The following is a 22,087-nucleotide window of genomic DNA, read 5'->3' on the forward strand; positions in this document are numbered from 1 at the left end:
GAGAATTGGCAGCTAAAACTAGTCCTACACACTAAATTATTACAAATCTAGATTGCATTGAATATTTATGAAAGTGAGTTTAAGTCATAAAGTGTTTTTCACGAAAAGAAAACTGAGAATGTTAAAAGGAGAATATTAAACTCAAACCGTTTTTTTTTTTTTTTTTTTTTTTTTTTGAGAGGGAGTCTCACTCTCTCACCCAGGCTGGAGTGCATTGGTGCGATCTCGGCTCACTGCAACCTCCGCCTCCCGGGTTCAAGAGATTCTCCTGCCTCAGCATCCTGAGTAGCTGGGATTACAAGCACAGGTCACCACGCCCGGTTAATTTTTTTTGTATTTTCAGTAGAGATGGGGTTTCACCATGTTGGCCAGGCTGGTCTTGAACTCCTGACCTCAAGTGATCCGCCTGCCTTGGCCTCCCAAAGTGCTGGGATTACAGGTGTGAGCCACTGCGCCCAGCCAAATCAAACCTTTTATGCACAAACATTGAGAAATCTTTGCTTTCCTAACTCAGCAAGGAAACATGATGCTTTAGAGGCTGAAAGCCCAGCTCAGCCAAGAAAGTTGTGAAATGTGCCGCAATAAACATACGTGTGCATGTGTCTTTATAGCAGCATGATTGCGGCACTATTCACAATAGCAAAGAGTTGGAACCAACCCAAATGTCCAACAACGATAGACTGGATTAAGAAAATGTGGCACATATACACCATGGAATACTATGCAGCCATAAAAAATGATGAGTTTGTGTCCTTTGTAGGGACATGGATGAAACTGGAAAACATCATTCTCAGTAAACTATCGCAAGGACAAAAAACCAAACACCGCATGTTCTCTCTCATAGGTGGGAATTGAACAATGAGAACTCATGGACACAGGAAGGGGAACATCACACTCCGGGGACTGTTGTGGGGTGGGGGGAGGGACAGCATTAGGAGATACACCTAATGCTAAATGACGAGTTAATGGGTGCAGGAAATCAACATGGCACATGGATACATATGTAACAAACCTGCACATTGTGCACATGTACCCTAAAACCCTAAAGTATAATAAAAAAAAAAAAAAAAAAAAAAAAGAAAGTTGTGAAATGTGCCTGGGGAAACCATGGGCAGGACAGGGTTATCAGGCAGTCCCCAAACAGGAACCTGTGTTTACAAGGTTTGGCATGAAGTGGTCTCAGGGCTTCTTACCAGCCATCTGAGCTTCTAGTTGTGTAACTGCTCAATGAAAGCCACATGAGAAATGTTTCTGTGAAATAAGTGATACTGACTGAAACAAAAAGTCCCCTATGTATCTGCTACTCTTCTTTGGCTGATGACAATGAATAATGAAGCAACAAACTTTGGGAAAGTCAGACATTTGACCCAAAGTGTGGCTAATAAGAAAAATTAGGCTCTGTCCTGTGTTTCTTAGTAACAACCTCATAGGTTAGTGGCCCCATGATTACTTGAACTGTGAGGAATTTCATTATTGGCATGAACTCATGAGTTTTATCAGCTGTGGTTACTTCTACATAAACTGTCTGATATTAAAACAAGCACTGGTTAATATACTTCTAACACACCAAAAATGAGTCAAAGACAGTGGGTGGATATCTACTTTATGGACCTATTCTCTGTCTTAGTAGAAGCAAGTCTTCAGAATGAAGAGGGGGATATGTTTCCCTACCAGAGGAGACATGAGTCCTTTTCTTGCTTCCTATTGGATATCCCAGAAAATATCATTTCTATAGGACGTACCTAGAATGAAGGAACAACAGTGAAGAAAATCCAGCATTCCAGACAGGCCTTAGTTTCTGATACTGAACAACACACGCCAATTGTAGAATACCTCTTGCATTTTGCCACGTAAACTCCTTAGAAGAAGGATTTAAGTTTAAGTCACCACTGTAAACCTCACACCTTTATGGCTCAGGGGTCACAAAAGAGCAGATTTGGAGACAGACCAAACAGGATTCAAATTCTGACTATGCATCTAGTTAGCTGAATGTTATTTGCCTCATGAAGTTACTGGGAAAATTATATTAGACTATGTATATTAAATGTCTAATATAAAATGTCTAATCCAATGCCTACTCGCAAATGCTCAATAAGTGGCATTTATTTATACCATAATTATGAACATTTGCTGAATGATTTGATTATAACATGAAAAACATTATGAGGTAGAGAATATTTCATGTCTGTACTTTAACATAATTTTAAATATCTTTATTTTGCCTGATCACAAAGTAATGCATGTTCATTGCAAAATGTTTAGCAAATAGAGAAGACAGGCTGGGTGCGGTGGCTCACACCTGTTGTAATGCTAGCACTTTGGGAGGGCAAGGTGGGTGGATCACTTGAGGTCAGGAGTTCGAGACCAGCCTGGCCAATATGGTGAAACGCCATCTCTACCAAAAATACAATAATAAGCCAGGTGCAGTGGTGCGCACCTGTAGTCCCAGCTACTAGGAAGGCTGAGGCAGAAGAATCGCTTGAACCCAGGAAGTGGAGGTTTCAGTGAGATTGCGCCACTGCACTCCAGCCTGGGTGATAGAGTGAGGGAGGCCCTGCTGCAAAAAGAAAAGAAAAGAAAATTTAGAAGACAAAAGATTATTCCATCCTGGAACCCAGAGATAATACTGTAAACTTTTGGTGTTTATCTTTCCAGACTTGTTTGTAAACACATATACACACATATATTTATCATCTATGTACACAGCATACACATACATGTGTATTTTTCATCACAAAAGTGAGATCATAATATTTTATAAAACTAACAGTATAGTTTGGACATATTCCCAGATCAATACGTAGATATATGTATATATACGTAGATAATATATGCATATTATTTATATATGTATGTCTTCATTGACATGGATAACTGTTGCATTATGTTCCATAAATGTACCATAACCCAATTCTGTATTATAAATGGTTTGTGATAAATATCTTTTTACCTGTGTCCTTAGGGACAAATTTCTAGGAGTAAAATTGCTGGACCTGAAAGCATACCCAGTGAAAGAATTTGTATAAATGCTTTTCAGGGCTGCCCAGCAAGTGGCAACATGCTAAAAATTTTACACAGGACTTGCCCCAGGCCTCAGGAACAGGCGTCCCTGTCTGTCACTGGCCCCATTCACTCTACTAGCTGTGTAAGAGCTCCTTATAACCTCACCAACTCAGGGTCTCATCGCCTTTTTCATTTTTACCAATAAGGTTGGCCAAAAATTGCACCTCATTTTAATTTGCATTTCTTTGATAATTAACCAGTTGTTTCTTGATGGTTACTTGCTTTCTCCAAACTTACAGGAAAAGTTAGACTATCAGGGAACATAAGAAAAAGTGACATGCAGGAAAAAGAGGAAACTTGTGGCTGCAAATTTCAATTTGGGTTTCAGACTAAATAGAAAAGTAAGTATACAGTCCTGTACTCTGCCCAACACATGCTAGTTGACTGATCTGGAAAGCACACTGACGAGCAAAGCAGCTGAGAAGTTCTAATAGCGGGAGCTGGGCTCACGAAAAAGAAGGGGAAATCTGATTTCTCCAGGAAACTGTGGAAATGATACAACAGGCAGTAGCTACCTTGACCATAATAATGACAAATTTTTGAGGATGTGGTAAAAGTCGTAAGTGTGCCCAGTTAATGACAAACATGGAGGGAACCACTGGGGAAACTGGGTTTGAAGGATGGGAAGGAGAATAAAGAGTACTTTGAGGAATAGAGTAGGAAAATATGCAGTCTTGTTATCACTGAGTTTAGCTTCTTAGAGTTAGGTTTCTAGAACTAGGACAAATTATTTGTTAGGCCAATCAGGGCAGGCTGAGATCAGTCCTTGGGCTGTCTTGGGGAATGTTTGTCTTTTTGCCTATAAGGATATAAAGGCAGGCAATACAGCCAAGCTTCTACAAAAGAGCCTGTGAACACCAGAGGCAGAGGTGAATGCTCAAGCTAGGGTTAATATGAAGAGGGAATGGGGGATAGTTTCATGAGGTATCTTACATTTTATCTTGATGTGCTTTTGCTGTAAGTTGGATGTATACTGCGAACACAGATTCATGTGCTATTTGGAGTCAATGCTCCGTTATGTTGTGCCCAACTAGAAGGCTCTGCCAAACTACCATTTTTTAATAGGTGTAAAATTTAAAAGAAGTAGAATTTATCCCAATGCTTAGCCAAATACAAAGATAATACCATTTCACAGACCAATGAATAACACGAATTATCCTTATTCCATTTGGAAGCATTGTCTGCTTTATCAGCACTAGGAAATCCTACACTGGGGTTCCTTAACAAAAGGAAAACTTTGGATTTTTCTTACAAGTTCTCAAATCTTTATCTGAATGTCAGAGGGACAAGTATCCATACTGTACTGAGAAGAGAGCTGAAAAATAAAAGCAAAGTGTCTAATTCTAGATTTGGTGGCAGTTCTGAGAGAGCGTAGGCTTGCTTTGACATTGCATATGGACAATTCTTGAAACATGTCATTTATTTTCATTTTATTTTTAGACACTTGATCTATACAGACAGTGATTTGGATAATTTTCTTTCATTAAGTTCTTTGTGCTCCTGATCTTTATTGCTCATTTTGTATGTGATCATTTACTTGTCTAAATTTTAATTTTTATTCTTCTTAATAGCAGATGCCATGCTTCCTCATATGGTCTTTCTAGGCAGGCACCAGGCTTTATGATTCTTCTGCTTCTTTGACAGCTCTAGCAAAGTACTGCCGGTACTCACTAATCCTCAGGGACTGATAATTAAGGCCTCAGGACAGATCCAAATCTCCATTTTTCGCAAGCCCAAGGAATCAAATAGGAGGATAAATCTCAATACCTCCTCTTCCAAGTCTCAGGGTATGATGCTAAGACAAACTGTTCTCTCTGAACTCTCTTTAGCCACAGGTTTGTAAGCAAATGAGATAGGTGAGAAGATACACCGAAAGGTTAAGTTCTTCACTAATACAAAAATTTGGCACCACCTCCTACCTCAAAACAAAGCAAAACAAAACAGGTGAACAAACGAAATCCTTCTCAGTATCAACAATAACAACAAATCTCAATTCATCTTGCCCATTTATAAGACTGAGTGATATTCACAATTTCATAAAACATTTGAGTATTTTTAGTACAACTATTATACAGATGTTGAAATGCTAAATTCAGAAAATGGAAAACAGGAGGTTTCGTTGACATGTCCAGTTTTGAAAGAACAGACAGTTCAAAATAAACACAACTAGGCAGTACCTGAAAGAAGCATTAAGGTATTAAAATAAAGTATCCCTGCTGAACTTCTACAGAGAGATGCAGAGAATTCCAACTGGCATGCATCCTGAAGAAGACGGTGAAAGAGAAAACAGGGGCCTGGATTCCACATCTCGATGTTGGACATAACATTGACAAGTCCCTTGCAAAGTCATCTAGGGGAAAAAGTCTTCGCCACCCTCACTCAAGCCCAAAGTGGCTGCCTTTCACTTCTGGCATGTTTCTCATATACTCAGATATGAGTATGTGCATATACATGTTGCTTTCTTTTTCCTGTCTGTCTGTATCTTTTAGAAAGTCTACAATGAGTACATATTACTTATCCACTTATATATATATTGCATCATATAAACATATATGCATTTGCAAATTTTAAAAAAAATCACTTTATTTTAAATAAAATGTAATGTTTATACATCAGCTCTTTTTATGATTCAGGCTGCTACTTCACTTTTGAATTTCCAAATATCTTAAAGGTTTCAGCAAACATCTATTCAGGGAGTATGTGGAACTCTGTTATGGTTAAGAGTGTGGACAGTAAGATGCAAAGCAAAAGCTCCAGTTTGGAAGCATTTTATGGACATTCCATTCTGGCAATTTAGAGTTTTTGTTTTGTTTAGCCTTTTAGATATACAGTCTTATATCAACTGTCTAAGAAAAGCACCACTTTGAAATGACTAATTAACAATATACAATATTACAGTCCAAATATACAAATATCATACAAATGCTAATGATGAAAATAATTTGAAGATTCCAGAAGCAGATGTAATTTAGATCTCAAAACCAACTACATATATTGCACAATAAATTGGTATATGCCAAGAGAGAACATTTGCTTTTAATTAGCTGTGAAATTTAGTATAAAAGTAGAGTAAGAAAAGCATTTTTTTCTGAGGTTCATTAATTAAATGAAACAATTTTTTTCTGTCACTTGGAGGTGTAAAATCAGCAAGTGACATTAATTCTTTTAAGAATGACCTTTAATTTTCTGTAGAAATTTTAGTAAACACAGCCAGGTAAAAATAACCAAAAAAAATCACTTGTAATTCCAGTAACAATTTTATAGTTTTTTCTTCTGGCACTTTTTCTTCCTGTGGGCATGCATGAGTGTATGTTCTAAAGAGGGACATTAAAACATGATTTGCTTCTTTGTTTTCCAGTAGAAAAGCTTGAAAAGACTTCTATAAACGAAGTAGATTCCTCAGCAATAATAAAAATTGTATCAAGGAATCATAGTAACAGGTAACACTGATGGGGCGCTTGTGGGCCTGGCATTGTGTTCAGTACATAACATGAATTACCCCATCAATCCTCGTAAGAGCCTGGTGATGTGGGTGCCATTACTACTCTCACACAAAAGATGAGTAACAGATGCACGGAGATGATATAAATGCTCATGCATGATGAAAATATTGAGGACTACAGAAAAGGCATGACCATCTTAAGATAGCTAGTCTCCTTAGACTAGGAGAGTCAAGATGAGAATTCAAGCCTCTTAACTCTCAGTCTATTCGTATAAAAGTTCCCTGCCTGATCTTAGTGACTAAACAGTTTAGAAAATGGTTGTCACAAAATTCTGAGTATTTCCAGTAATTCCTCAGTCATTCATCCTCATGAACTGAAATCCACAAGGCCTAGCATCCAGTGGATACCAAATCAATGACACAGAAGTGATTTCTATCAACAGAGGCTGGTCCTGGGGACCCCGAGTAGAGATCCATGTGATTTGAAATGAGTGGTTCATGAAAGAAGCCAGAGGGGGCCTGAGGGCCAGGCAGAGTATTCACTAATTCATGCAACAAATATTTACTGAGAGCCCATGTGCTAGGTACTGCTTTAGGTTCTGGGGCAGGCACAGTGCTGAACAACTAAGACAAAGTCCTGGTCCTCATGCAGTAAAGCAGGGAGAGATTGACAAAGTACAATGAAACATTAAACAGGACACTGCTGCTATAAAGGAAAATAACTCTGTATACAGGGGGTAACAAGTGACAGGGCAAGGTATATTCTAGATCAAGTGGCCCAGGAAGGTCTTTCTGATCTGAGACATTTGAGCAAGGACGTGAGGAAGGCATTTTCAGGGAGAAATGATGAGGAGACTAAAATGAAAGAGATGCTTGCAGGGAATGGGGTCTTAGCAGTTGCCACAGGCTAGGCCATTTGGGGCCTTTGCATTTGGGACCTGGGTCATAGGAGGGTTTCTGAATAGTGAGGTGTGGTTAATATCATTTGAACGGTTTCATCCATTACAAGAAATTAGGCACAAACTTTCTTGAGATTTTTCATTTTCTTTTTTTTTTAATTTGAGATGGAGTCTTGCTCTTGTCACCGAGGCTGGAGTGCAGGGGTGCAACCTTGACTCACTGCAACCTCCGCCTCCCGGGTTTAAGTGATTCTCCTGCCTCAGCCTCCTGAGTAGCTGGGATTACAGACACCCGCCATCATGCCCGGCTAATTTTTGTATTTTTAGTAGAGACGGGGTTTCACCATGTTGGCCAGGCTGGTCTTGAACTCTGACCTCAGGTGATCCACCCGCCTCGGCCTCCCCAAATGCTGAGATTATAGGCATGAGCCACCGAGCCTGGCTGAGATTTTTCATTTTCTAATAAGCAGTCTGCATATGACAGAGTTCAGTCATGTTTCAAACAATCTTCAATAGATGGTTCAGACTCTTCTGTAGGCCTTTCTCTTTCTCTCTCTCTCTCTCTCTCTCTCTCTCTCTCTGTCTCTCTCCACTCTCTCTCTCTAGGTCTACTTCTCATCTTTGAGGTGCATAGTTTCCTGAAATCCACTCCTCCTACCTTTACAGTGAAGATTCTTGAAGAGTGCAATTGGAGGGCTTGTCATGTCATAGAACTTGTGGAGGATGAATCATGATTTTGAAATGTTTTTAATAGTGGTTTTATAACTAAAACCACTTTAGAGGCCAGTGACCATAAACTGAACATAAAAAGGATAAAGCACTATTGGTCCAGAATTAAGTATTGACAAGAGACTGTCCCTAAAAGACTGGTTTGGTATCTAATTTTCATTAGGACTATATTAACTCAAATACTGTAGAATATTTATTTATTTTATTTGTTTGTTTCATTTGATTTTTAAAATAGTCTGAGGATCACGTTACAAGACATATAGTCATTGGGATGGTATATCTCAAATTATATGAGATGGTCTTGAAAAATTATTCTGTCTTACGCTTTTTGGAATAAGTTATCAAATTTTAGGCTCTAGAGAGCCACTGTACCTGTAGTTGAAATTTATTCAACTTCAAACATATTGAGGAACTAAATCAAATTAAACTTTTATTAGATTAGCCAATAAAAAAATTTGAACTGCAACTTGAATATGGTGGAAATGGCTTCTCCTAGAGTTACCTTTAAATGCTAAATTTCAAAGGATGAAAAAAAAAAAAAGAAAGCATTGATGGGTGTTTTGCATGTCACTTCCTATATAAAATCTTTCCTCTCTGCTTCCTCCCCTTCACAGAACACTCCTCCTCCTCCATCTCTATCAGCTGTCTATCACAGCAGGTGGGCATCAGCAAAGAGCATGTGTGTCTGGACATCTTCCCCTCTCTGCAGCACACCACCCTCCTGAGGGATTATTTAGTTTGTCTCTGAGCCTCCCAGCTCCTAACACAGTGCCCAACATGGTCCTGTTAGTACTCAATCAGTGTTTATCCACTGGAAAAAATGAATACAGGTATAAATTTGTTTTATTTCAAAGTGAGACTTATTTGATGGATAAATGAGCATTTAAGACTCTTCCTTTAGGCATATTTATTTGCATTTCAATATAAAGCTTGGACATCAATGGAGCTTTTATTAGTACAAATATGTTCTTTTGAAACAAATTCTGTGTGAGTTTTATAACACTATGCGTTTGGTTTTAAACTATATTTAGTCTTAAATTATTTAATGTTATAATTACTTTTTAAAAGAAATGCTCCAAACAGATTGGACTTGGAGTATGAGAAAAAGGACAGAACCACAGGAAACTTCCAACTTTCTGGCTTGGGCAACAGTACAGCTTGGAGAGACATTGACTGATGGAGGACACAGTGGTAGAGACCAGGTCTGGGGAAAAATGGAGAGGAATTCAGTTTGAGGCATGTTGAGTTCAAGGCCAGCTGTTAGGTAGGAGCTCTTTTTCTCTTCATTGTTAAATATCCAATGAATGGAATATTTAATTTCAAGTAAAAATACACTGGGGAGGAGATGTGGTGATTGATGTGGCTAAGTAAAAGGATGAATTCAGTTGGCAATCCAACTATAGTAAGCTTGCATGTAGGAAGATTATGATTCTATGGATACTAATTGATAGAGTTTGGCTGTGTCCCCACCCAAATCTCATCTTGAATTGTAGTTCCCATAATCCCAACGTGTCATGGGAGGGACCTGATAGGAGGTAACTGAATCATGGGGGTGTTTACCCCCATGCTGTTCTCTTGATAATGAGTAAGTTCTCACAAGATCTGATGGTTTTATAAGAGGCTTTTCCACTTTTGCTGGGCACTCACTCCATCCTGCCACCCCATGAAGAAGGTGCCTGCTTCTCCTCTGCCTTCTGTCATGATTGTAAGTTTCCTGAGGCCTTCCAAGCCATGCTAAACTGTGGGTCAATTAAATTTCTTTTCTTTATAAATTACCCAGTCTCAGCAGTTCTTTCTAGCAGTATGAATACAGACTAACACACTAATTATTACATACCTGATGTTAGATCAGAGAATTTCCTAACTGACTCTTGGTCTTGACCTCAGTATTATATCAACTCACTACTGGTCACCCTAAAATTTAAATCATCACTTTTAACCTTCCTCTGAAGTTCCAGAATTCAATCTGTGTATTTCTTCATCATACACAAAAATTGAGCCTTTCTTATCTTTCCTTTCCCAATTTTCCCACCTCTGGATAACCTGTTTTACAGTCATAAGTTATCACTATTTTCCCTTTTTTACCCCTTTTATATGTGAAACCATCACTTCTATTGATTCTTCATTAACAAGATCTCTCAGACTTTTCTCTTCTCTGTTCTTATTGTCACCACTCAAGTCTCTTCCCTCATCCTCACTCTCAAACTGATTATAATGTTTTTCTGATTTCTCACTCCAGCCAATTCTGTCCAATTCTGAGAGCAGTAATCTTAAAAAGGACGTCATCACATAAATTCTTTCATGGTCACCCTGCTAAAGCTGCAACTCCTGTTTTATTTTTCCCTTTTCAGCTTCTGCAAGCTGAAATGCTCTATATTTTAGTTATCTTGTGTACTGTCTCTCCACAAGAATGTAAGCTCCATGAGGGCAAGAACATTATTTTGTTTATTCCCATATTTGTTTATTCCCTGCACCTAAAACAGTGCCTAGCACAAGGAGAGAGCAAAATAAACACTTATTGAATGAATGAATTTAATACTCTCAGACCACAATTCATTTCCTAGATACCATTAAGGAAGATACCAGCTCCTCTGCATATGGTATTCATAACCCATCATGAGGTCACCATTCATCTGTCTAGCCCTATTCTTCAATTCCTCCATGAGAACCTCAGGCTCCTGCCAGGCCAGTTTCAATTCAGATTCTCATCAGTTAGTGTTTGCTATATGCAAACTCCTATCTTGGTCTCCTGCTATTCTCTACACTCCTTACCCCACCCCTGCCACCCTCTCACATTCCCTTTCAGAATCTTTCTTAGAAGGGCACCTTCTTCCTCTTGACATCCTTCAGAAATTTTTCAGCTTACTCCATGGCTGAAATCTTCAGTGACTTCCCTCATTTCTGAATTCCTACAGAATTATTTTGCTTTTTATTATCATAGTGAGTAAATAATATATTAACCATATGTAATAAACTGCTATTAAATTTTTAAACATAGAACTGAAAAGAGTGCATAGATCACATTTGGTTTAACTCTCTCACTTTACACATAAGAAACCTTAAGTCTGCAGAGTCATTAAAAAACTAATATGGGTAGAATTAAAACTAGAATTAAAGTTAAAATTATCAGTGTCCATTTATTCTCTCCATTAATATATTCCTTTGTTCTGTGTTTTATATATACATATACATGTGCATGTATTTGTGTGTATATATGTGTCTGTAAGTTTTCCTCAATAAAACCGTAACTCCTTGGAATTATTTTTTGTAATTTTTTGTATCCTATACCTCTAACCCCCCACCAAAGCACCTATTAAAATGATTAGCATCTAGTAGGTGCTCAATAAATTCAGCTTGAAGGATTAATTGCATGAAGACCTCTTTTTCTGTTAGAAAAGGATCCAGATGTTTAGAGGTATCCAGACACTTTGGGGCAAGAGTTAATGAGGTCCAATTCAATTTCATCTTGGAAGTAAAACGTTGCTAACAGAAAATATTTGACTCGCTTAGATTTGGGTCAGGATACAATGCTTCCAAGCCTAGTCAAAGATCTACAGGCTTATTATTATTATTATTATTTTTACCAAAGAAACAATTGTGTATGTGTTTAGAGACTCAGTCACAATCAAATCTTCACCGAAGAAGTTCTGTATACATTAACTTGGCTATACAGCCTTTATCCAGCTGTCTCTTTTCAAATATACCCAGCCACCCCACCCCCAAAAAAAGATGTAAACTAAAAATATCATAATAACTGGAGGCTGACATCTGAAATCCTCTTAAATTAAAGCATCCAAGTCCATGCAACAAATATTTACATTAAGCATAGAAATGTTGGGAAATGGCTCAAAAAATTTGATAGGGCTAGTCATTAACAGACATCTCCAAACTGCTCAATTCATACTAGATAAAATACCATATCTACTAAATATCTGCTTTCTGATATTCTTCAGAGAATGTCTGATGGTAATATCCTTATGCCATGCCAATCAACATAAACCTGCAGGAATCTGTAGGGCAGAGAAGTAGAAGAGGATGAGAGCAATTCTGCCACTGTGTCCTGACAAGCTCTGGGACACATACTCTCTCCAGACCATCATCCCCCTCCTGCCTGTCTCCTGGAGAGTTTGGGCACAATAAGAGGACTGAAGCTGATTCACATTCCTGAATAAATATCCAGGGGCCCTAGAACACAGAGCAGTACAGACTGAAGGTGTTAAATAGCAGTGGCACTTTAGGGGTAAATTTTAATTTATCGCTTTCATTTTAAGGTGATAAAAGACTCTTAAGTCTGTTGAAATGTAGGTTGTACTAATGTTCAATCTAGGTAATTATGGAAAAACATAATGATAACAATTTAACATAAACAATAAAAACAAAACACATTGTCTGAATAACCTGCACTGTCAGTTGTGAACGAGTGCCAAATTTACTACTTTTGTGAAACTGTATGGTTTGCTCTGGCAGGGTGATTTCTATTTGCAACACTTGTTCTCCCTAACTGCTCGTCAGAAATCACTAATAAGACACAATGATACATAGCACACTTCTCTTGACAGCAGACAAGTCATTTCATTGGGAAATGCTGAAGTTTGTTTAGTAGCACATGAACTAGCTTTACATGATTCCTGAGCCCAAAAGTAATTATTGATATCTCTGCATTCTCGTTGTATTTTGTTTACATCTTCTCATAATGTTTATATATCACATCATTACTTGTGCTCATGTCTGTCACCACCACTAAATTATGAGTTTCTTGAGAGCAGGATCTAGGTTTTGCTCACATTTGTGCCCCACTCAGGGCCTAACATAGAGTTTTGTGAATGCTAGATAAATAATGAGTGTTAAATGAATGAACAAATAAACTAATTGCACAAAAAAATTACTGGCAACCCTCTATACTGTCTATAGAATCTGTTGAGGTTGACATTTGTATATTTCTTATCTATAGATCAACAGAAATCAATCCAGGATCTAAAAGTCCTTCAGTATTTCAATCTATTGTCACAATTTTAGTTTTCATTCTATTCCCCAAACTCCTGTGAAAGAAAAACTTGATTGTTATTTGATTGTTATACCTTCTAAACAGAAAAATTCATTTATGGAATAAGTGGCAAGTTAGTAAAAGATATAATGTAAATATTACACAATATTAAGAATCAAAAAGAAGATATAACAAAATGTGCTCATTCTTACTGCATATACTTTATTGCATTTTTCTTTTGTTAAATTACAGTCTGTGGTCATTCCTTGAGAAAGGATCTAGGGTGCTATCCTTTCTGCCTGAAAGTTTGCATGTCTGCAGAATGCCTTTTTTCATCTTCACATTTGAATACAAATTTGGCTAGATACAGAAAAATACATTTAGAGTACTTTTTGTTTGTTTCCTTAGCACTAGATGTTCTCGTTTTCAGAATTATTGATGAGAAGTCTGCTCTAAATCAGATTATTGATTTAGAGTAATTTTTTTTCCTCTCTGGTAACTTTCATGATTCTTTTATGTATTTTGTGGCTCTAAAAATTTTCTACAATATGACTATATGGCTTAGCACTTGGTAGCTTTTCATTCTGAAGTTGCATGTCTTATTTTTCAGTTCTAGGAAATTCTGAGATATTATTTCTTAACTATTGGCTCCCCTGCATCATCTCTATTTTTTCCTCACCAACACCTATTCATCAGATATTGGTAAATATAGAGCTATTCTCTATGACACTTTTCTTTTAACCTTTCTATCTCTTTATCCTTTTATCTCATATTCTGGAAGAAATCCTTAGCCCTGATCTTCCTAGCTCACCAATCTGCCCCTCGGTTTTTTCATTCTGTTATTGAGCCATCTGTTAAGTTCTTAATGACAACAACTATATTTTTTCATTTCCAAGATTTCCCCTTGATTTTGCTTCATAAAAGTCAACTCCTGTTCTTGTTTCATAGATGTAATACCATATTCTATTTCTCTAAAGATATTAATCACTTTGGGTAATGTTTAGTTCTAAGGCCCTATGGGTTGTACAATCTTCTTGATCTTATCATTCTCAGACTTTTGGCCTCATATTTCTAATTCCAGCCACCCCTGAACCATGGGCTCATCTTTCCTGGACTCTCAGGTATCTCAGCTTGGGCAGCCTGTCTGGGATGAGGCACTGAAGCAGCTGCCAGTGCTTGAGCTTCTTATTTTTCTTTTTCTTTCTTTTTTTTTTTTTTTTTTGAGATGGAGTCTCACACTGTCACCCAGGCTGGAGTGCAGTGGTGCGATCTCAGCTCATTGCAAGCTCCACCTCCCAGGTTCACGCCATTCTCCTGTCTCAGCCTCCCAAGTAGCTGGGACTACAGGCGCCCGCCACCACACCCGGCTAATTTTTTTGTATTTTTAGTAGAGACAGGGTTTCACCATGTTGGTCAGGATGGTCTCGATCTCCTGACTTCGTGATCTGCCTGCCTTGGCCATCCAAAGTGCTGGGATTACAGGCGTGAGCCACTGCGCCTGGCTGCTTCCTCTTATTTTTCGTGAGAATAGGGGATGGGTAAATAAAGCCAAAGACAGCAACTGGTCTTCAGAGCTTCTCTGGGCTCTCTGTTAGCTACCTGGGGCCCTTCTCTGTCTCTCCATCCTCAACACTGCAGAGGAGGAGTGCTCAGGAGTTCACAGGACAAACTGCCCCACTACAACAGCTCTACCAAATGCTCATTGGCTGTTCCTAGCCCTCTCCTGCTCCAGGGCTCCACACTTCCAGACGTGGAGCAATTATGATGCTGCACCCATGTCTTAGTGTATCCTTCTCTCTTGTCCATCTCAAGTCCCACCTCTCAGTCCCTCAGGAATTCCTTGAAGTCTCTAGACCATCAAGAAGTCGGCTTCCTGTTTTTAGGTATGACGAGAGATCCATGTGTTTATCCCAGTGCTATAATTCTCTAGATTTGGTACAATAGAGGGAACCTGCAGCACACTCACTCTGACGTACTGAAACCACCACATTCAAAATCTTACCCTTAAACTAAGCCTCCTGAAAAACATACAGGATACACAGGAATTTGCAGAAACACTGGCACTGATTTTTTTTCTTTTTTTGAGATGGAGTTTCGCTCCATGCTGGAGTGCAATGGCGTGATCTCAGATCACTGTAACCTTTGCCTCCTGGGTTCAAGCGATTCTCCTGCCTCAGCCTCCCGAGTAGCTGGGATTACAGGCATGCGCCACCATGCCCGGCTAATTTTGTATTTTTAGTAGAGACAGGGTTTTTCCATGTTGGTCAGGATGGCCTCGAACTCCTGACCTCAGGTGATCCACCTGCCTCAGCCTCCCAAAGTGCTGGGATTACAGGTGTGAACATTCGTACTGATTGAATATGTTGCTTTTAGACTCAGTTTCTCCCTTCCCCTCTTTGACTCTGCATCACAAGAAACTACATTCCCAGATTTTTTAGCAACCGGCTTCTGGATAACTTCAGCCAACAGGAAGCACTGGTGGAAGACTGAAAGGGGGACATGAGAGAAGCCAAGGATGTTCCTCTGGACAGTGTCTCAACTAGCACCTGTGGCTCTTCAGTGGCTGCAGCTGCTGTCACACAGCACTCAGTATGGTCTAGCTTCTGCCTGTCAGCTGCTGCCCTTAGGTTCTGGTATCATCACCTTCTCCTATTGTCCCTGCAATCCTAGGGGCATAGAAGCTCCTGCTGTTACTGATCTCTGGGGTGTTGCTTCATTTCCTGTTTAGTTTCTCAGCAAAACTGTCTCCTGGCAGTCAATTTCCTATATTAAATTCCTTTTGTTAAAAGGCCTAGACTGGTTCTGTTTTCTTGGCTGGATCCTGACTTGTAGATCAAAATTCTGAAGAGACATTTTCAAAGACAATAATAGGTAATTCCCTTCTTTGAGGGGAAAGGAACACCATAGTGAAGATAGTTTGAGGTTAGTGTTCTCAATATCTACGATATCCCAAGTTGTTTGAAGAAGTGACATAAAACGTTTTTTTTAACGTGAATTTTTGGCAATATGCTTCCCCTTAATTGCAAATATGCCACAAAGCAGTCTTGCAAGAAAAGCCTTAGGGGCCTATCATGTTATTAAATACAGTGTTCTGGAATTAGGAAACACTATCCCATAGGAGTGAAAGCTGTGACTATAACAGAAACCTTGCTGAGGCTTCTCAAGCTTTAGACCTACCTCAGGGGCAGCTATGGAATAGTTTAAAGACAACTACTTTTATTCTCTCCTCTTATTTACCATTTTCTCCATTGAGGGAGGGTTAGGTGAAATTATAGTATATCTTTAGAAAAGTCCCATGTAGCTCTATTTCTCATTTGGAAATAGAGAATGCCACGGCCTTCAAAGCCTGGCCCATTCTTACTACCCAACACATGCTTAATAAGCAGCACAGAAACAAGAAAGCCCACTGTGATCAGAGAGAGAATGAGAGCCACATTGCACCACTGATATGCCATATGGCTGCAAATCTAAAAGCTCTGAAAGATGCCGCAGTTGTATAAAGCCCTGAATACCTGCTTTCATTCCCAGTTAGAGTGTTTGAGCTATAATATATGGGCCATCCATTTATTAAAGGAGAGAGCTTACTTTGGCATGGGATAAATTGGTGCCTGTAGCAAGATGCTGTTGAATACAAAGGATGTCTCTTGAATTCCTTTCAGATCTGAGACCCACAGCTCAAGAGGGTTTGGTGTGTGTGTTTTAAAATTGCATGACTATTATACAATTCCTTTTCTTCAGCTGGCATGAGAAGGATATTCCCATCCTCTCTTTGCTCTGTTCTTTACTTCCTCAAAGCTGAGGCGGCAAAAACACTGCCAGCCTTACCCAGCTTTTCATGGAAAGCCGCCACTCTTAACTGGCGCCTAAATGCAATTTCAGACTGTCCCAGGAGACCTTCATGCTTTGAGGTGAATTCATAACATTAGGGCCAACAAAGAAGTTAACACAAACTTTCGCTGTTAAAGAAAAAGAAAAAAAAGTCTGCAGGCTTACTGAAAGAGCTCTGCTTCTGTGAGTGCCTCTGTCCTCTGCTCCCCAGTGACCATGGCCAGTTCATCCTTCAGTTCCTGGATTTCCTTTTGTAGGCGTTTAATCACCTACAAATGGCAAAGAGACAGAGAAAATGTCAACTTCTCATTAAGGTGAACTTGGTGACAGAGAACATACAGCTCTTAAAATTATGGACAATTTTATGGACACAAAAATGGGTAATGGCATAAAAAGCCAGCTTTGTTAAATCTTAACGTTTTGTTAAAATAGTTCTAGATTTTTTTTTTTTTTTTTTTTTGAGACAGAGTCTTGTTCTGTCACCCAGGCTGGAGTGCAGTGGCATGATCTCGGCTCACTGCAACCTCCGCCTCCCGGGTTCAAGCGATTCTCCTGCCTCAGCCGAATAGCTGGGACTACAGGTGCATGTTACCACGCCCGGCTAATCTTTTGTATTTTTTTTTTTTAGTGGAGACAGGGTTTCACCATGTTAGCCAGGATGGTCTCAATCTCCTGACCTCGTGATCCGCCCACCTTGGCCTCCCAAAGTCTGGGTTTACAGGCATGAGCCACCTTGCCCGGCCTCTATAATTTTTTTTAAAACAAATAAAACATTACTGATGTAACTGGAACCCCCTATTGGTATCCCCCCTCTGTCCTTCCTGGGGTGATCACTGTACTGCATTTAAGGGGTCTGATTTCTCTATGTATTTTCATACATTTACTCCATATGTATGCATGTACTCATAAATAATGTATCGTATCATTCTGCATGCCCTAAACTTTATGTAAATGTTACATGACTGCATGCAATTGCAACTTGTTTTTGTCCTTCACATTACGTTTTTAAGCTTATTTATATTGCTTCATGTGGCTGTAGTTCATTAATTTTCATGGATATATAGTATTTCAGTAAAGGAATATATCAGAATCTATTTGTCTCCTGTTGATGAACATTTAGGATTTTTACTTTTGCTATTACGAACAGTGTTGCTATGAATATTATGAATCTCTTTGAACACATATGTAAGAGTTTCTCTATAGTGTGCACTTTAGAAGTAGGATTTCCTGGCTGGAGAGTATGTGCATCTTGCCTTTATTATATATTGTTAAATTGCTCTTCAGAGTAGTACAAATTTACATTCCTATCAACTACAGATGTAAATTCCTGTTTCCACATTTTTGTCACTATGTAATATTGACAGGTACTTTCATTTTGCCAATCTGTTAGGTGTAAAATGATATCTCATTTTAGTTCTAATTTGCATTTTCGTGATTATTTGTGAAGTTGGTCATTTTGCATATGTATATTGGCAGTTTGGGTTCTTCCTTGCTCAAATTATTTATTCCCATTCTTCCATGTTCCCATTTACTTGTTTTTCCTTATTGATTTGCTAGCTTCTTTCTATATTCTGGATGTGAATCCTTCATTAGTTTTATGCAGTGCACCTGTTTTCTCTCAATCTGTGTCATGTTTTTCACTTTGCAGTGTTCTTTTTGTTAAATGAAAGTTCGGAATTTCAATATAATCTAATTAGCACCTTCTTCCTTTATGGGTTGTACTTTTGTGTCATTTGAAAGAAAATCTATCTTATCCTAATCATAGGAATATATTCTTATATGATCTTTTAAAAGTGTTAAAGTTTGATTTTCACATTTAGGTGGATTTTATTTTGTATAAGGTATGAAATAGGGATCAAATTTTAATTTATTTTAAATGGCTAACCATACAAGATTTGCTATTATAATTATATAATATGTTTATATATATAAATGTGTCTATTTCTGGGCTATTGGTTAAACACATTTGTTTATTTTACTATATATGGCAATACCACACTGATTTAACTACTAAATCTTAAGAAAGTTGGCATCTAGATAAGACAAGCCCCTTTCATCCTGTTCTTTTCCAAAATAGACTTGGCTATTCTTGGCCATTTGCTCTTCCATGTAAATTTTAGACTCAACTTGTCAAATTCTACCAAAGCCTCTCCTCAAATTTTAACTGGAATTATTACATTTAATTAAAAGGTTAATTTGGTCAGACATCAAATTAATGATATTAAATTATCCCATCCATAAACATGGTATAGCTTTCCACTGATTCCTTTCAATAAGGATCTATAATTTTCTTTATAAATACCTTACATGTCTTTAATTACATTTTCTATCAGGAATTTAAAAGTTTTTGTTGATACTGTAAATAGAATTTTTATAAAATTATATATTCTAACTGTTGGCTTCTGGCATATAGGAAGGCAACTCATTTTTATGTATGGATTACATACCAAATAATTTTCTGAAACTTTGGGGGTTCTATTTATCATTAAATACTCTTGGATGTTCTATGTAAGCAATATAATTGTCTGTAAGTAATGACAGATATTTTTCCTCTTTTCTAATTCTTATATATTTTATTTTTTGTTATTGTCTCATTTTCCTAGCTAGGACTTCCAAGTTCAATTCTTAAGACATTCCTGTCTTATTTCTTCTAAAATTTCACCTTTAAAATGATGTTTTCAAAGTATGGTTGAATGTTTAATGTGCTCAAACACTTTTTCTGCAACTAGGGATGAAATAATATAATTTCTTTCTTTAAACTCTGAATGTGATGAATCATATTAATTCACGTGATTAGTATTTTAGTATAAACCATCTCAGGCATATAAAATAGTATAAAAGAATACCTTATACCCACTACTTAGCTTAAGTGAACATCCATGTACCCTGTAAGAAATAGAACATTACAGACCTGTCTGAAGACCACACCCCTAGATAGTCTTCCCTGAAGGAATTCCCCATTACCATTATCCTAAATTTGGTTTTAACTTTTCTCATTTTTCTCTTACACTATACATTGATGTATTTTCTAGTGATAGATTACCTTGAATTCCCAAAATAAACCCAACTAATTCATGATAGTACATGTCGTATTAATAATCTTTCTATCACAATGCAAAATTCCTAAAAGAAAAATTAGCAGGCTTGATCCAGCTTTCATCCTTTCTGGAATATTTAGTATTACTCAAAACTTGAAAGAAAAACACCATAGGATCTGGTCTGTCATTCCTTCCTTTCTTCCTCTTAGTAGCTTTATTTTTTTTTTTGACACAGAGTTTTGCTCTTGTTGCCCAGGCTGGAGTACAATGGTGCCATCTCAGCTCACTGCAACCTCCACATTCCAGGTTCAAGCGATTTTTCTGCCTCAGCCTCCTGAGTAGCTGGAATTACTAGTGCCTGCCACCATGCTCGGCTAATTTCTGTTTTTTTAGTAGAGACAAGGTGTCACCATGTTGGGCATGCACCTGACCTCAGGTGATCCACCCACTCAGCCTCCCAAAGTGCTGGGGTTACAGGCATGAGCCACCACACCCGGGCTGCTTTACTCATTTTCTAACTTCTTTTGCTTGGGGATTGTCAGACTAAAGGGGTTATGTAAATTTGAATTTCAAACCTACATGAGGTAGAGCTAGGTTTTCAAATTTTTCAAAGTAGTTTTCAGAGAAACTACTTTTTGTTTTACCTATAGTCCATTCGAAAGCGGACAAACTGCCTTGACGTCTCCATATGGTAGTGGATAGATTGTTTTTTTTAGTAGTTCTCCCTTTCACTGGTTTTATGTTGGGGAAAAGAGAGGATATCTTAGGTTCAGCATCCATCTTGCAACACCCCAGGGCTTTAATCTCTATTCCTTTGCTACAGCCTCCTTTATATCTCCACTCCAGGACAACTGCAGCCTCAGCTTAGTTTTTGGGCCCTGGAGAATTCCCTTACTTCCTTTCAACCTTATTTGTGTATTTCAAAGATGCTTGGGTACATAGGTGAGTTTCAGATTATTTGGACCATTATCAACAGGACCAGAAATCCCAAAGAACATGATATTGAGTATTTCAAACATGTCAGTGTTCCTAGAATTTTACTGAAATGTACAGGATCGTGTGGGTTTTGTTTGCTTCTTTTTAAAAAATATTCTTAGGATCATCAATCTATACAGAACGAAAATCCTGAGACAGTAACTACATTGGCACCCTTCTCTATTAAACTAATATTGATGTCATACTTTCTATTTTTACTAAGGCTTTTAAGAAAAATCTAATACGAAATTATTCTCCTGTCTTATTGAATAAAAATCTCAAAACTAAGCCAAGTTTTTTTGGTTTTGAGATTGCTACAGTTATGCCTCTCATCTAATTATTGAAGGAACCCTGGCATTAGAGACATCCTTAGGAGATTTGAGCTCATGCCCAGTCACCACAGGCTCTGGCCTTGTTCATGGTTCTTTTACCACCTTGTCTCTCTGAGGTACCAATACTTTTTTTGTTTTGTTTGGTTTGGTTTGGTTTGGTTTTTTTTGAGATGGAGTTTTGCTCTTATTGCCCAGGCTGGAGTGCGATGGCACAATCTCAGCTCACTGTAACCTCCACCTCCTGGGTTCAAGCAATTCTCCTGCCTCAGACTCCTGAGTAACTGGGATTACAGGCATGCACCACCATGCCTGGCTAATTTTTTTGTATTTTTAGTAGAGATGGGGTTTCTCCATGTTGATCCAGCTGGTTTCAAACTCCTGACCTCAGGTGATCCGTCCACCTCAGCCTCCCAAAGTGCTGGGATTACAGGCATGAGCCACCGTGCCCGGCCTGAGGTACCAATACTTTTAAAGAAAGCAGGGCAAATCCTTATTGGTTGGCTCCATATTTGCCATTAAATTTTAAAAGTAAGATACAGGAAATGCCACCCAAGTTTTGTCTTGAGTGGTTTGTAGGACAAATTCTCAATTGTCACTTGTGCCTCAGACAAGCTCTGTACATAAAATGACTGAGAGTAATGTCAGTTTTTAGAGGCAATTATAAAAGAGACCAGGAAACAACACTTGTCAATTACCAGATTAATCTGCACCAGGAAGACCTCAACGTTTGTTCAATTATCAGCTATTAGCTTTTGATTCCTGATTTCTCTTTTCTTCAAATCTCTCACAGACCTATA

At 38.2% G+C, this 22,087-nt stretch overlaps 1 protein-coding gene across 3 annotated transcripts in view; it reads right to left on the minus strand.

Annotated features, from left to right (window-relative positions):
* KIF6 (kinesin family member 6) overlaps positions 1–22,087 on the minus strand; it is a 376,916-nt gene that overhangs the window by 216,680 nt on the left and 138,149 nt on the right. For all 3 annotated transcript variants that reach the window (XM_030795951.1, XM_030795953.1, XM_030795952.1), the window contains exon 10: positions 17,111–17,214. In XM_030795951.1, coding sequence (XP_030651811.1) covers positions 17,111–17,214 — 104 coding nt within the window. The remainder of the gene's footprint in view (positions 1–17,110; positions 17,215–22,087) is intronic.

This window comes from Nomascus leucogenys, chromosome 17 (genome assembly GCF_006542625.1).
Source record: "Nomascus leucogenys isolate Asia chromosome 17, Asia_NLE_v1, whole genome shotgun sequence".
Classification (NCBI taxonomy): domain Eukaryota; kingdom Metazoa; phylum Chordata; class Mammalia; order Primates; family Hylobatidae; genus Nomascus; species Nomascus leucogenys.